At 45.3% G+C, this 15,831-nt stretch overlaps 1 protein-coding gene across 2 annotated transcripts; it reads left to right on the forward strand.

Moving 5' to 3' along the window:
- Window positions 1-3,295: 3,295 nt before the first annotated feature.
- Window positions 3,296-15,348, forward strand: FUT10 (fucosyltransferase 10). 2 transcript variants are annotated; one of them, XM_083818120.1, is made up of 5 exons: window positions 3,296-3,881; window positions 5,675-5,887; window positions 8,372-8,654; window positions 12,430-13,265; window positions 15,102-15,348. In XM_083818120.1, the coding sequence occupies exons 2-5, from the start codon at window positions 5,807-5,809 to the stop codon at window positions 15,324-15,326; spliced, it is 1,425 nt and encodes a 474-aa protein (XP_083674246.1). In that variant the 5' UTR covers window positions 3,296-3,881; window positions 5,675-5,806; the 3' UTR covers window positions 15,327-15,348. The 2 variants fall into 2 exon arrangements, with proteins under 2 accessions (XP_083674246.1, XP_083674247.1); XM_083818121.1 differs by having other exon boundaries at window positions 5,678-5,887.
- Window positions 15,349-15,831: the final 483 nt, after the last annotated feature.

Here is a 15,831-nt window from a genome sequence, read left to right on the forward strand (position 1 = left end):
CCTTCCCTTCCCTTCCCTTCCCTTCCCTTCCCTTCCCTTCCCTTCCCTTCCCTTCCCTTCCCTTCCCTTCCCTTCCCTTCCCTTCCCTTCCCTTCCCTTCCCTTCCCTTCCCTTCCCTTCCCTTCCCTTCCCTTCCCTTCCCTCTCTGCCTTTTTCCTGCCTTATCTATTTTAATGATACACTTGGGGACATGATCTGTTTCTGCCTGTATGTTAATTCAATGACTGGAGTGCAGATTTTTTTTGGTGCATCTGAGTACTACAGTAACATAGAACGTAATAATAACATAGTGGAGGGAAAAAACAAAAACAAAACAGCAATCTATTGAAAGGTTGCTTCAGATTACAGAGATATGAATCAAACAGAACAGGAATGGAGAAAGACATACACAGAAACTGAGAAGATACCCAGCAGTACCTAGGTGAAAGAAAAGAAGCTATAAAATGCAAAACATTATTATTACAAAAAAAAAAAAAAAAAAGAGCCAAGACTAATTCTTCTAAAAAGAAATAAGGAATATTGAAAATATAAACAAATCAGAGAAAATGCTACAAGAGTGATCACGCTGCAGCAAAGTTACTGGGTGACCTATTTCATGGTGGAAGATCACAAGATGATAAAAATGGTTGAAATGAAGAAAATCCCAGATTGCCAGTGTAAAAGAAGGGCAGAAAAACTACAAAGCGGTATGTCTGTTATGTAACCAGACTAATTAAAGAGTAATGAGACTTACAGGATAACCAGGCTCTATCATTGCTGGTCCTTTTCAGAAGACAGCCTTAGGCACAAAGGTTTTCTTTGCTTACTGAGGAGAGCAGGAACTCATTCATCATATTACTGTCTTTTACATGGTACTGTAAGTAAATTGCCCTTTTCCCGCTTTTGCTAAGGTTTTTTAAATATCCAAGTGCAGCGTTCAGCCTAAATGTGCCATTGAAAACTGCTGCTGTGAATGAGGATTGGAGATTTGTTAGTCTTTGTGGTCTAGTAAGACCATTCAGCTTGACCTATGTTTCTCCTCTAAAAACTTGCGAATATATGTCTGAATGAAAGAGAGAAACATCAAAGGCAGCAGATCTCCTTGTTAGCGTGCAGAAGGGAAAGGCACGTGCTGACCTGTGGAGGGACAGGTTGCCTTGTGATTTCATTAGATAGCAGTGACTCTCCATGGGCACAAAACACTCGAGACACAGATCTTTAGGAAGTCTGGTTTATTAGCTCTGCTTGTTGGAGCAACAATTCGGTTTTCGATTGTGCTTCCTCCATGACCGCCTGCCCCAACACCCATGCCTTCGCTTATGCTGGCCCAGCTCGTTAACACCGATAACAGGCCAGATCCTGCAATAGGCGCTTGTTTCCTCAGAGTGGCATTTCAGGACAAGAAATGAAATTGATTTTTTTTTCTGATACCAGCCGCTGGATGGAGCTGATCCAAGAATATCTTGCTGATAGCATAGGGTCGACAGTGTCTGACAGCCATCCCACCGCCCTCAGGACTAAATTCTCTATTTTCAGTTTGAATCTGTGGATTGTTGGGGTCTATGGACAGCGTCTGAGGACTGGATGGGTGGTAACTGGGAAAAGCAAGCCTGTTGCCAGGAGGCTAAAATGCATTACAAAGAAATTCTGCCCTTATGAGAGCAATTTAGGAGTCTGCAGACTGAGGGAGCTTGAAAGCCATGAGTATAACTAAATTTTAAAGTGAGGGACAAAACCAAAACCTAATGGGATCAAAGCAAATCCTTCCATTAAGTTTAACAGGCTTCTGATCTATCTCCATCTGCTCAGTTTGATTTATGGGCTGCTTGTGGCATGCTAGCTTCAGTCCTGTCAGCCTCATGGTACCCTGCAACCATTAGTCAGGCCTCCAAAAGCAAGAGTCTGCCTTAGCATGGATCCACTTATACAAAATAATAGTTGGGAGTTTCTTGCTACATGCCTGCCGGCCCAGAGCCGGTGGAGCAGATCTGTGCTGCAGTTCTAATATCTGTAGCCATGCTTTGCAAAGCATATTTAAGCCCCACCTGATGCTTCTACTTACAAATGTGAGCCCAGCAGCTAGGATTTTGGGGAAGAAACAAGAGGTGTGATGAAACTCTGGACGAGGAGTGAGGGATAAATGAATCTGTCATGTCCTAGCACCACAGTGATGCTTACTAGTTTTTGTCTTAAGAGGAAGGTAGTAGCCCAGGGGAATCAGAGCTCTGTGGTGCAGTAAGAGCAGCAAGAGGTGGGCGCTGCTGCAGCAGGCTGCAGTCAGCCACAGCGATGGGGAGAGGGCGGGAGAGGAAAGGGGGCAAAGACAACACGGCAAGGATCACTTGCACTGCTGTTTGTATTGCTGGTTGTCTGCTGGGTGCTCTGTGAGCCTTTCAGAAAGGCTACAGGCACAACCCACAGTGTAGTAAGGAGATGAGCTGTGTGCTTAACGTTTGCATAACCTATATCACTCAGACATGTCAGCAGAAGTACGTCAAGCTTTCCCTCTGCCACCTCTGGGATGTTTCCACCCTCTGCTCCCCTGGTAGCTGCCCTCCTGCACCTCTGCTGCCCTTCACACCCAGGCTGTGCCCCTCTCATGAGCCCCTCCATTCCTGGATTGGGCACTTTTACTCTTGGGGGAGAGGAGATGGAGGAAGAGTTGTTTTGCATTTGTTTTCCCTTAATGTTTGAAGCATCAAATAATGGTGTTTTGCCCTGTTTGTGTATAAGTAGCGTATAAGTAGAATCATAGAATGGTTTGGGTTGGAAGTGACCTTAAAGATCCATCTCATTCACAAACACTTACGAACAAATATGTGCAGGTATCAGACATCTTGGTATTAAAACAAATGGGATATCATGTAGATCCACGTTATAAATACGGACATGTATGGTTATGCGTACGTACCAGACGGATAAATGTAATCTCTGCCCTGAGCCAGCACAACCAACATTTTAGAGCAAATATATTTCCTTACAAACATCAAATGCCAGAAACCGCACAAAGAGGGCCGCAACCTCTGGAAATCCCGAGCTGATCTGGATCGCTACTCGCAGCCTGGTAGGGATGCCCCGCGAGGCTGGCAGCACGTCGCAGCCGTAGCCCTTCTTGTGCTCGGGGTGCCTGCCTCAGCTCTGAGCCCGAGGGACGAGGGATGTGTTCCCTCCCTGTGAGACAGGGCCGGCCAGCAGGCACTTGAGTGCTTCCCAACTTCCATGACGCATTTGGTGTTTTGTTTTTTTTTTTCTGACAACCCTCTGGCTTGGCGCAGTGGAGCTAAGCCCTCTTGAAGAGAGCACCGGATAAAATAGTGGCACTGTTGTAAAGATGAAACAAAACAAAACGAGGGAAAAAAAAAATAGCCAGAAGAAGCACAGCTAGGCTAACAGTTATAGAAATCAGTGTCAGAAGCAGACTTTTTAATTATTATTATCATTTTATTTGTTTTTTTATTTCGGCGGGAGAAGCAGCCGGGAGCGGCAGCGCGCCCGCTGCCATCGGCCCGCCGCGATTCCCCTGCAGAGCCCTCGGGACCCCGAGGGGAGCCGACCCCCGCGGGCCCTCCCCGAGCCCCCCGGGTGGCCGCAGGGAGCTGGGGGGGGGGCTTTGGGAGCGGTGGAGGAGGAAGGAAGGAGGAAGGGGGAAGGCGCGGATCCGCGCCGCCCCTCCGCGGGGCCCCGCGCAGCGCCCGCCTCCCGCTTCCCTCCCCAAGTGGATGCTCGAACTGAAAGTGAAAAATAGCCAACAAACAAACAAACAAACAAACAAAAACCCCAAACACACACAAAACAGTCACCAAACAGCAGCAGCAGCAACAACAACAAGAAGAAGGAAAAAAAAAAACAGACCCAACAGCACGGGGACGGTGGCACATATCGGGCGGGATGGATTTTTGCGGGTAAGTAGGAAAGCAGCCCGCCTGGCTGGAGGATGCTGGAGCCCCAGGGATCGGGGGGGACACGGGGCTGCAGCCCCCGGGAGGGGTACGGGACGGGCTGAGAGCCGGGCAGGGAAAGCGGGGTGCACAGGGAAAGCGGGGAGAGCGGCCCCGGGGCACGGCTGGATGCGGGGGGAAGGCAGCGAGGCAGGGCCGGGAGGAGAGGGCGGCGGGGGGAGCCGGTGGGAAGTTTGGGAGGGTGTGCGGGGGGCCGCTCTGCTGCACGGGGTAGTGGGATGCGGTGAGGTGTCCTGCTCTTTCCCCAGGTCCTTAGGCCCTCTGCTCGGCAGGACCGAGGAGGGAAGGCTCTGCGAGGTCTGCTCTGCTGGCCAGGCTGGGGCAGGACGGAGCCCGGCGTGGCCCACCGTCAGCCCGCCGCTGGGTACGAGCACCGGGTTTGGGCACTGCAGGTGACAGAGAAAAGCCATGACCCCCCTGCCATGCCCCGGGCAATTGGTACAGCACACCCGTGCTGTGCAGTTCCCCCTCTGGAAGAATACCTACACCCAGGAAGATTCCTGCGTTTTTACCCAGGCAGAGGGTGAGGGGGGCTTCCAGTGTGTCATTAGAGCCTCACTTTTCCATGCATATTGTAAGATGTATCCTATTAAAGACACTGTTCTGCCCCCCAAGCGTGGCTGAGTAGATTTTCACTAATACACTTGCAATCAGAGTTCAGCCCCTTCCCCTCCTGATGCCCTACTTTGGCTGTAATGCAGGAAGGTACAGGGGATAGAAGACTTTGAAACCTGGTTTCAAAGGCACTGAACTGTCAGCAGCATGCTGCAGTACCCAGACAAAACCTTCAAAAGCAGCTGTCCCACGCAGAGCAGAACTCGCACAGCACCGTTTCATGTGAGGCTTTGGTGAAGAGGCTCCTCAGGTGGTTGATGCGAGGGGATGTGCTCATGCTGCAGCGGAAGCAGGAGCAGCCTTTCGACTCCATCTGCTAACTCCACAGAGGCAGGAGGCAGGCAGTAGCTGTGGGACCCATCCCGCTGAAAGATTTTTGGAGCTCCATGACTGGGATGCGGGAAGTAGCTGATGGGCACACACACACACACATAGGGAATGCGACCACATACGCCTTTTTGTAGAAAACCAGACTAAATTCTAAGAGGCACATCTCTGAAGGAGATGAGTTTTAAAATAGCAATTTGTTAAAAAAAAAAGGTATGTTTTTCCTCTTTCTCAAGTTTCAGAATACCCACATTTTCAAACTATAATCCTATGTCTTGAGAGAGAAAGTTTTGTTTTTCTCTCATCTTCTTCTTCCTCTTTTTTATTTTTTGAATCTGAAACTGGAATTTGTGCTGGTATTTTCACTCAGTAACATCCATCATGCAGCAAAATGGTCTGGGAAAACTAAAAAAAAAAGAGTGTCAGGGAAGGGGAAGAGTCATTTGAGGTTATTTGAGAGGCAGACCAGCATGGATACAGATTGCTAGAGAAGGGGAATTTGTTAAACCTAAACTGTTCTAGGTTTGGAGAGAAATATGTGGAGAGGTGATGTGTGGCCCAGCTTTGAAAGGAGTCCAAGTCCAGGCTGAGCAGAGGGAGACGGCAGTGTGTGTATGAGTGCTATTTTGTGCAGACCGCTTCCTGGTTTAGCTAAGGGTTAGCCTGGCTCAAAACATTGTTCCGGCACCTGCAGAAAGCTACAGGTAGACATCAAGTTAATCACCAAGCTCGAGGAGCGCTCTTTGTTGATGTTTTACCCTTTTATTTTTTTTTATTTTTTTTTTTTTTGGCAGCAGTCACCATGAAGAGGAGTAAGGATGGAGTGGGACAGCATTGTGGCAAGGGCTGAAAACTTTCAACAAGCTGGCCTACCTGACGCCTAGCTCTAACTGTCCGTGGGCGCCCTGCGGACCTAACAGTGCAGCATGATCAGGACGAGGAGGAAGAAACTGTGGGTGTCTTGTTTCTGCTTTGCAGCCGCCTTTTTCCTTCTGGTGACATTCCAGGTACAGGGGAAAAAGGGCAGGGGGCATGCGTGTAGTTGCACTCAACATGTGACAAAATTTGGCAAATTGAGAGAGATCATAAAAGGCAGAAGATGTTTTTCGTACAAGACTGCTGTGAGAGGAATATTTGAAGAAAGTCTGTCAGCTCTCTGTCAACTCTGTTAGGATAGCGGTAGCAGCTCCGTAAGTGACATTACACAGAGAATGCCCTTCTTGCACAGCTCCTCAGCTCCTGGAGGAGTTCCTCACAAGTCGTGTACCAGGCCACCCCATGTTGCATTGCCTCCATCCTGTACTGCTCTCCCAGTCTCCTCAAGGCCTGGAGTTTGAACTGATGAGGCTGGGAGGCAAGGCTGGGCCCATTCCAGGCAAATGTGGAAGCCTTACCAGGAAAACCTGAGCAGTCGTGACTCAAAGGCTGTGCTTAGCATTAGGAAGTCCAGTAGCTGGTCAATAAAAGAAAATGAATGAGAGGAAAATCAGTGTGGAGGCATATTAATTTACAGTAGGCGCAGTCCAGCCTAGCTTTTCATTAGAAGAAAGCAACTTTTACACAGATTGAACCAGCCTTAGCTGGCAGCTGTGGGACTTTCAGAAACTTCAGTCATGAGAAGTGCAGGATCTGCCCCAGGGATGTCTCCATTTGGGCTGTGCTCTGAACTGAAGCTCTTGTTCAGACTGGTACCTCAGGTGACTCCCTGTGGACCCAGCATATGGGTTTCTGAAGTTCTCCCAGGCCAGCTGCTTGCTCTGAATGGGAATGACTTTGTGGGGGCAGGTGTTGTCACTTTTGGTTCTGTGCCCCTAAGCTGGCCATCCAAAGTTTGATGTAGCTGCCCTAATGTGGGAACAATGCTAGCAAATCTTTAGGAGCTTTACTGGCAGGTTTTGTGACTGCACTGCACCTCCACAGCTAAGCAGGTTCGGATTTGGGATTTTCATCTGACGAGTTCACTGCACAGTGACACTCGGTGCCCTGCTGCTGGGACTGCAGCAGCATGTGTGCTGTGGGTATAAATGGTATATTATCAATCCTCAGGAGTTCAGAGAGAGCTGCTAGAAATTCAGAAAAAGCACACAGATTCCTTGAATTCTGCTAGGGCAAAATTTGGAAACAGAAAAGGAGTATGTTCCTGGAGAAACCTGGACATGAAGTAGCTATAGACTTATCAGAGTTATACTGCTGCACTTACATCTTACCGCACTGTTAGACAAATAATCCTTGTCCCCAGCTAGTATCTTGTCCACTTGCCAATGTGGGAGTGTTTTCTGTATTTTTCTGTGCAGCTGCACTTTGCACAGCCTCCTGTGTGTGCTGTCCCAGTGTCCTGTGTTGCACAGAGCCTATTTAGTTTAGTTACAATCAGTGTATTTTACTAGACAGTAAGAGTGAATGACATAGCTAACAGCAAAATGAATGCATGCGGTAATGCTATCAGGGAAGATAAATGTTTTCAACCAACTTAATGTAAACAACGCTCTCCTGCCTTCCAATATCCTCCTTCAGAGCCATCCAAAAAGTGGAAATGCTGTGAGCCAAAGCTGTCTGGTGGATATGAGTTCCTCCATCGCTCTTGCAGCTGTTCTTAGGGTGGCATTAGGCACTGCCTGTGGAGATGCACACAAAAAAAGCCGTTTGCATGGTGGCAGGAAGGTCTTTGCCCCACAGAAGCTAAGGGTGGTTCCTGTGTATCCCGCAGCACCACCTACCAGCATCATTACTGTCTCTTCACTGACTCTCCCTCAGCAGACTTCTCTGCCCCAGGACACTTTCATGAAAGGTACATCCTGTAGAAAAAGGTGGTGGTTTCATGGGCACCTGAATTAGTGAAGCCTGACTTTCTGAGGACTTCTGTCTCATGGCTGATGGCAAGCCCTGTTAGAGGTTCTCCTACCGTTGGGGAGCTTGTAAGGTTCCTCGCAGGGTTTCTGATCTGTACATGATGGTTTACGCAGTCAGGTCTTTTACTTCTCTGCCTACAGGTGGGATTTTTCTCCTCTGCCTGGCCAACAAGTTATAGTTAGGTTTTCTTTAAGACCTGTCTGCATCCAATATATCCAGTCATTGGTTTAAAAATTAATTAGGGTGGGCACAGGTGACCACACAGAGATGTGAAGACCTCATGACTTTTTTTTTTTTACAGCAGTTTTCCAGAATAAACCTTGCTACTGGAGGGCTGTCCTCTGTTTTATGCTATTTCCAGAGAGAAAGCAGAATTTGTCATCTTAACTTTTGTCTGACACAGCCATATCTCAGTACAGAAATTTAGTTTTTGCCTCCACCTTACCAATTCAAATTGAAGTACCCCCTATTCTGACGTAAATCACCTGGACAATGGCTGCAATGAGTGAAGTGCATTCACTTCCTTGACTGACAGTAACTTCATGGAGACTTACTTAGTGCTTGATGTTTGAACTCTAACATGCAAATGTCCTGGCTAATGGCAGTGATGTGCTGTGATACGTATGCTTTTTCCCCTGAAGGTTATCACTGAACTGAGCGATTCAGAGAATAAGGTGGCAGTAGACTCCAGTTTACACAGTGGTCCACTGAAGCCTGAGGAGAGACATGATTTCCAATTTAAGAACAAACTTGACGGCAACTTCAGGACAGAGTCTGATGCAAACCAATACCCCATCCTGCTCTGGTGGTCTCCCCTGACTGGAGATACAGGGAGACTGGGTCAATGTGGAGAGGATGTTTGCTTCTTTACTATCAACAAGACCTACCAGCACAATCAGATGACAAGAGCTTTTCTGTTCTATGGTAAGGAGCTCTTTCTTTCTAAAGGAGAAACTTTCCCTCCTGTCCAGTTATTTTCCTTTAGAGATTAAATATTCTAGGTGGAAATCAGGAGCAGGAAGCTTACACAGCTCACTTTGTTAAACTTTGCCTGATGCTGAATCTATCGTCACAGGTCCAGAGACCTCTGCAAAAGGACTCTGAGAAGTGACCATGCACATCTGTGGGATGACTGTTGTCTTGCCTCATGCTGCTTTCCTGTCACATGTGCTCCCTGTTTATGGGAGAAAAGATAATTTCCTGTAGCTGCCAAGTCATGAAAAGACAGTCTGAGATCAGGACATTTTTCTTCCCGGTCTTTTGGCTTATCACCCCCAGCAGAGGTTCTGCAAGGCCTTTGTCACGCTTGTGCAAGACTCTTGTCTTAAGATAATGCCCTCACTGGTAACTGTGCAACTGCCCTGCTGCATGTGCCAAGAGATTGCTAGCAGACTGTAAATGGAAAGCACTGAAAGAAGTGCATTGATTCTGCACAAGGAACAGCAGCTAGTGCAACATGCTGAGCTGCTCTGGCTCTGCTGCCTAAGAAACTTCTTACTACTTGTGCTGTAAAATCAAAACACAAGAGGCACCATTGTTAAATTTTTTCCCCACACCATTGCTTTGCAGATGAAAAAAAGAACTTTAGTTGGAAAAATAAAGACATAAATTTCTGTGATTGGTAGGTTCAGCCCCTTTGTCTGGAAACAAAACAAAACAAAACGGAGTACTGAATTTTCGTTCACTTGCTCAAGACACAGGTGAACTGGAAATAAGGGCTTTTAACGTGGTTGTTAACAGTAAACTAAAAACTTCTCATCAGTAATCTTTTCAGAGCGCCAAGTAGGTCAGCATTGTCTGTTGCTAACATAGTGGTCAAGCATGAAGGCAAAGGAATAACAGTGAGGGAATGAGAAGCTGACCTAATTAAAGACAAGGAAAGCTAGGTTTGCACCACGTGAAAGTTGTGAAGTCTGGTGCTTTTGGTCTCTGGCAGCAATTCTGCTTGCCTGTTTCAGCATTAAAAGAACTACTACTGTTCATTTTTAGCAGGTTTGTGGACATTATTACTTATTTTCAAAAGGTTATTTATACTGGGCAAAAGACCTTCCCCGTAGTTTTTCTTTTTCTAGTGGTGCTGTCTTTTCAGTGCATATAAAGGCAAGTGTCAAAATATGCAAAAATCTTACTTGTTTTTAAACCACGATAAATGATCTCACAATGCTAAAGTCTGCAGAGACAAAGGACATAGGTAGGGGTTGACATAGGTCATCTCTCCTCTGGAAGTGAGCCATGGCACCCACTTGCTCAATTTTGTCTCTACCTTTGGAGTAGAGTCTCCAAAGTAGTATCCAAAGTCTGCCTTTTCAATATCACATACTCCACAGAGTTTTGCTTGTAGCATGAGCTGCCAATGCTGTTGCTTCTGAGGAAAACTGTGTCAGCAAGAGCTGGATCTGATGTAGAGGGAGATGCTCAGCTTTTCTGCACCAGAGAGTTGAGTCCTTGGAGTATAAATCCCGAATGAAAGAAGTCTCCTAAGATACAGCACTTCTCCCGAGAGCATCTGTCATTTGTTCCTGCACTTTGCCACATATCTGAGATTTTCTAATTAGTAGTTTGCAAGTTGAAATTGCTTGTAATTACAGTCTTGCTGTGCTTTCCTTATCCCTTCGTAAGCTCATTAATTTCCTTCAGCTCACAGGGTGGGCAACATGGTGGTGGTATCTTCCCTTCAATGCTCAAAATTTTTTGTCTGCTTTCTGGATGGAGATTGATTAAGTGTTATATTAGAATCAGCCAATTTGGTGTGCTTTTATCTATTGTGCTGTTTATTTTTCTCTGTGCCTAATTCTCTCTTTGTTTAATAAGTTTTACACATTATGCTTCTATCCCTCTCTCACCCCTTTTCTTGTGTCATTCTTTCCTGCATTTACCTTCCCTCTCCCCTGCTCTGCTACGTCTTTGAGATAACTCTTGCAAGAGGCAACCCTGAACAGCTATGGTTTCAATCCACAGCATTTCGTTATTGTCTATATGCACTGCAGCTTCTCTTCCGGACATCTCTTAAAACAAGGTGTTTTCAAAACCAGATAGACTGCATGAGCTACTCTGTAAGAATTTGATTCATTCTCATTTTTCTTTGCCTTATTTCATCGCTACCACACAACAAAAACAAAGAAAGCAAACAGCTTTTTTGTTTGTTTGTGTGTTTTCAGTGAGTGGCACAGCCCTTCATCCTCTTAGTGTTTGGGGCCTGGGACCACCCCTCAGTGGAAAAAAGAATGTCAAATCCTTAATGGTCTTAAAAAACAAACAAACAAACAAAAAAACCCCACCTGATGCTCTTTGAAGGATCATTCTCTATAGGAGGTTTTTATACTCCTGGCAGATATCATCCATCTTCACTGCTGTAGTGAAGTCTTCTATTGGTTTTACAAGGTCACCCTTGGAGTCATCTTGGCAGGCTTATGCAGCTACAGAGATCATTGGGCATTTTTTTCATTCATTCTTTATATATTAGTTTTTAGATGAAAACTTTTTGTTACTTTCATTAACTCCCTCTTTTCCCCTTCCCCTCTCCCTGCCCCCAGTGGTTTGAGGTCAGGTGTAGAATATAGAATGAAAGGTCATGAGTAAGATGGAGATGGTAGAATAACTTGTCCAAAGAAAAGGGGTTTGTGTTGTTTTCAAAACCAGCTGTTCCTTTTATTTTTTGGTTTATGAACCTCACGTGCTTGGCAGAACAGGTTAAAAGTTTCATATGTTCAGTGCTGGTACACAAGTCAAAACCAAATATAGTTCTAAGACAGTGAGGAAGTGTCATGGCAGAGATTCGCCAGCTTTGCATTTAATCTGAAAAAAGGCTAGTCATATGAGTGTAGTACAGCACTACTGAAGGGAGAGAAAGGTTCTGATTCATGACTTGATATTTTGAACTCAGTTTTGCACAGACCAGTCTTTGAGAAGAGGTTTATAGGTTTGACCTGAAGCTTTGACCCTGGTTTTCCTAAATTGTTTGAGGAGCTTGCTGTCCTTCCAGAAAAGTGCAAGCAGCCGCAGTGGTCTGCTTTCTGCATTTAGATGTGGTTCTTTCTCTACTTTTGCCACTAGATTGAGGAGCCATCTTTTGCCAGAGGCCGTTTCCTTTATGTATCTGGTAGGCAGCTGTGATACATCATCTCTTAATTTTCTCTATGATAAACTAAATAGATTGGCTTCCAAAGTCTCTATAATATATTATCTTTCCAAGACTTCAAGTCATTCTTACAATGTTTCTCCTTAACTGCGTCCAATATTTTAGCAGCTTTTTTTTGTTGTTGTTTTGGTACTGGAACCAAATTCATCCCTGCAGTGACCATTTCCCTCTCATTATAGACAGAAGAAATGCCATCTGTTCCCCTATTTACATAGCCAGGGGATTATTAAGCATCTTATTAGTCTCCCTTCAGTGCAGTAAAATACAAAATAGGGAGGCTTTGAAATGAGGGGCCTTTAAACTAACATGACGTGAATGTAAACCGTTTTTAATGTTAACTACTGATCTCCCGTCTCTAGATTCTTCTGCTGCCAAATTTGCTTCTATCTGTCTTCACATTCCTTTGTCTTTGTATGAATTACTCTCTTTGTTGTGCTGCCTTGTAATGTCATAAACGCAGTGCTGTAGGGCTGATATTAAATTAAAATTGAATTTCTGTATATTGTACTTGTGTGACATGACAGGGGAAGGCCAGATTAAACACTATTTGCTTTTGTCTAGGTACTGACTTCAGTATAGACAGCCTGCCACTCCCTCGAAAAGACCACCATGACTGGGCCCTTTTCCATGAAGAGTCACCAAAAAACAACTACAAACTCTTCCACGAACCAACTATCACCTTATTCAACCACACTGCGACCTTCAGCCGCCATTCTCACCTACCACTGACCACTCAGTACCTTGAGGGTGTAGAGGTCCTCAAGTCCTTGAGGCACATGATCCCACTGCAGATGAAGAACAGCCTGAGGAAGCAGCTTGCTCCACTCGTGTACGTGCAGTCTGACTGCAACCCTCCTTCTGATCGGGACAGCTATGTGCGTGAGCTGATGTGCCACATCGAAGTAGACTCTTATGGGGAATGTCTGCACAACAGAGACCTTCCCCAGCATCTCAGAAATCCAGCTGCCATGGACAACGGGAACTTCTTTAAAATACTGGCACAGTACAAGTTCATTCTTGCATTTGAAAATGCTATCTGTGAAGATTACATCACTGAAAAGCTCTGGCGGCCACTGAAGCTGGGAGTGGTACCAGTGTACTTTGGGTCTCCCAGCATTGTAGACTGGCTTCCCAACAACAAGAGCGCAATCTTGGTATCTAATTTTTCACACCCTAGGGAGCTGGCCCACTATATCAAAACACTAGACAAAAATGATCAAGAATATGAGGCCTTCCTGGAATGGAAACTGAAAGGCAACATTTCCAACCCAAGGCTGCTTACAGCAATGAAGGAGCGCAAATGGGGAGTGCAAGATATCACCCAGGACAATTACATTGACACGTTTGAGTGCATGGTTTGTAACAGAGTGTGGGAAAACATCAGGAGGGAAGAAAAGGTACTTGTGACTTCGTGTCTTGTGAGGGCTTTAAAATGGCCATAGGTTCAGATTTGCCAGAGGAATTTTGATTATCAGATTTCTGGCCAGCCTACAATCACTGGTATTGCAGTGTAATTGGGTTATACATCCTCATGCCAAAAGGTGTTGCCAGAAGGTGTGAGTATGTGGCCAGGGCATGTGTTCTTCATACTGCTACAGTACTGGCACTCATGCACAGTGACTGTTGAGCTGGTGGTCATCTCAACAAAAAGCTTGAATTGTTCAGGGAGGAGGTTTTTGTCAGGCTACAGTGAAGACCCTGACTTGCTGACTTGCTTTAGAAGACCACCCTGAAGGCTACCAAACACTGGAACATGTTGCCCAGAGAGGCTGTGGGATCTCTGTCCTTAGAGGCTTTTAAGACTCACCTGGACATGACCATGGGCTTTAAGATCTGATTAGACGTGCTTGGAGTAGGGGACTGGACTAGATGATCCCTGGAGGTCCCTCCTGATTTAAATACTCTATGATTTTCTGAGTCTGTGTATATGTGGATGCATGCAAGCCTTTAGTGAAAAAATGTCATTTTCTCTGGCCACATTTAGTGACTAAACATTGAAATATTGATGTTTAAGACAGGTTGTGCATTTGTGAGAGGAACTGGACCTGTTTCTGCAGGTCTAAATCTTTCAGAAGTTACACTGATAGAGACCAGCTGGAAATGGCTCTGTTATCTGGAAGCCCGGCACTGAGGGCCCACCAGACTTGCAAGGTTGTTGGCTGTGATACCAGGAGGTCATTTCAGAGCCACCATGAGCTGTTCAGTCTCCTGAGGCTGCTGGTTGTGGTGGACTGGGCATTAAACAGAGCATAAACAAAGCATTACCTGTAACAGTTATTACAGAATGAAGTTAGAAACTCACACCATGTGCACCTCTGAGTTAGTGAATACTCATTTTAATTACCATATTCCTTTAAGGTTTCTAGGTTTATGTACCAAGAACCATTTTTTTAAAAGCTCTTCATGGGCTCAATTATCAGCATAGGTGGAAAAACAAACAAACAAACAAAAAACCACAACCTTATTGTGCCCAATAATGGAACTGACCAATGGTTATAGTACCCCAGAGTTGTCCTATACCTATTAGGTCCTATTTTTACAGGTGACAATCTGAGCAGTACACTAAGTAGTCAGCCAGTAGAAGGGAGATGAAGAAAGCATTAGAAACTATTAGGGTGAACTGAAGTGATGGGGAGTGCAAACTAGTAAGCATTTACATTACATTTAGCCAAGCTGTCCTAGATGAATCCAGTGGAAATCTAGACAGTTGTCCTCTCCTTAAATTGGGAATAAAACCATGGAAAGGTATAAAAGGGATGAGATACAGAGATTCTTTTTGCATGCTTTTGTGACTCTCCAGTCAAGCAGACTGTGAAGACCAGTCTGCTTTCCTCGTCAGATTCATAACTTGTCTTTTTCTCATTAAAATAATCTCATGAAATGTGTGCATATTTAACATGAAAATGGAATATAGTGATGAAAGTAGAACTTGTTTCCTTAGAATTTCAGATTGGCTTAGCTGATGCTGCTTGTTTGTAGCCAGATCTGATATGAGATTCTGGCTCTCGTCAGCATGATTGCCCATGGATTGTTCCTCCAAGCAACTCATGGAGAGCTTCCCCTTGGACATCCACAGGGACATGGCTAGAGCCTATGGTGGGAGGGTAAATTTGCTGAAATGCTTTAATAGTTTATTGATGGCATAGAGCCTTTTTTTTTCTTTCTTTTTTTTTTTTTTTCTGTCTGCCTGGGTCCCTGAATAACCTCTTCCTTTTATTTCTCTCCATTGCCAGGGATGGCTACCCCAGAGGTGGAGTGCTCAGGTTAACCATCTGAGCTGCCCCAAACCCGAGGCTTTCTCGTTCTCATCTTCAAATGCTGGCTGGAATTCCCTCCAAGAGATGTGGATAGCAAGTTTTGAGCAATCCAAGAAGGAAGCCTGGGCACTGAGGCAACTGGTGGAAAGGAACAGGAATTTTACAGCTCAAGAATTTTGGATGCTTGTATTCAAAGAATAAACGCAACAGCCTGTAAAACAAAGTGACCTTCTCAGAGGAATCTATGGATTTTTATTTTTTTTTAATTTTTATTTGTTTTGCAGGTGGCCTTACTGTACGTAGGATTGTAAACCACAGGAAGTAGACCTGTAAGACTGAATTTAGTATGCTTAGTGCTCAAGGGGTATAAGGAATGCTAAGCAGAAGAATCACCCTACTGGTTGATAGGAGTATGTGTGTGTATGCTAATTGTCATTAATTCATGTGTTTTAGCATCAGAGCACAAGTTTGTCAAGGTTCTCAGGGACAAGGGTCCAGCACAGATCTAGCCCTCGTGACGCAAGTGGATCTCCCTCCATCTTTAGGTATGTGCCTGTGCTCATAGCCTCAGGACCCCTTTCTTCCCCAGTCCAGGATCCTCTTTTGCTGCATTGGTATCCACGAGTTGGAGAGCAGATGATACCATTACACTGGTACAGCTTCTGTGCTGCTTTGGATGTAGAGAAAAGATTGGGACTGTGTCCCT

This window comes from Anser anser (assembly GCF_964211835.1).
Source record: "Anser anser genome assembly, chromosome: Z".
NCBI lineage: Eukaryota > Metazoa > Chordata > Aves > Anseriformes > Anatidae > Anser > Anser anser.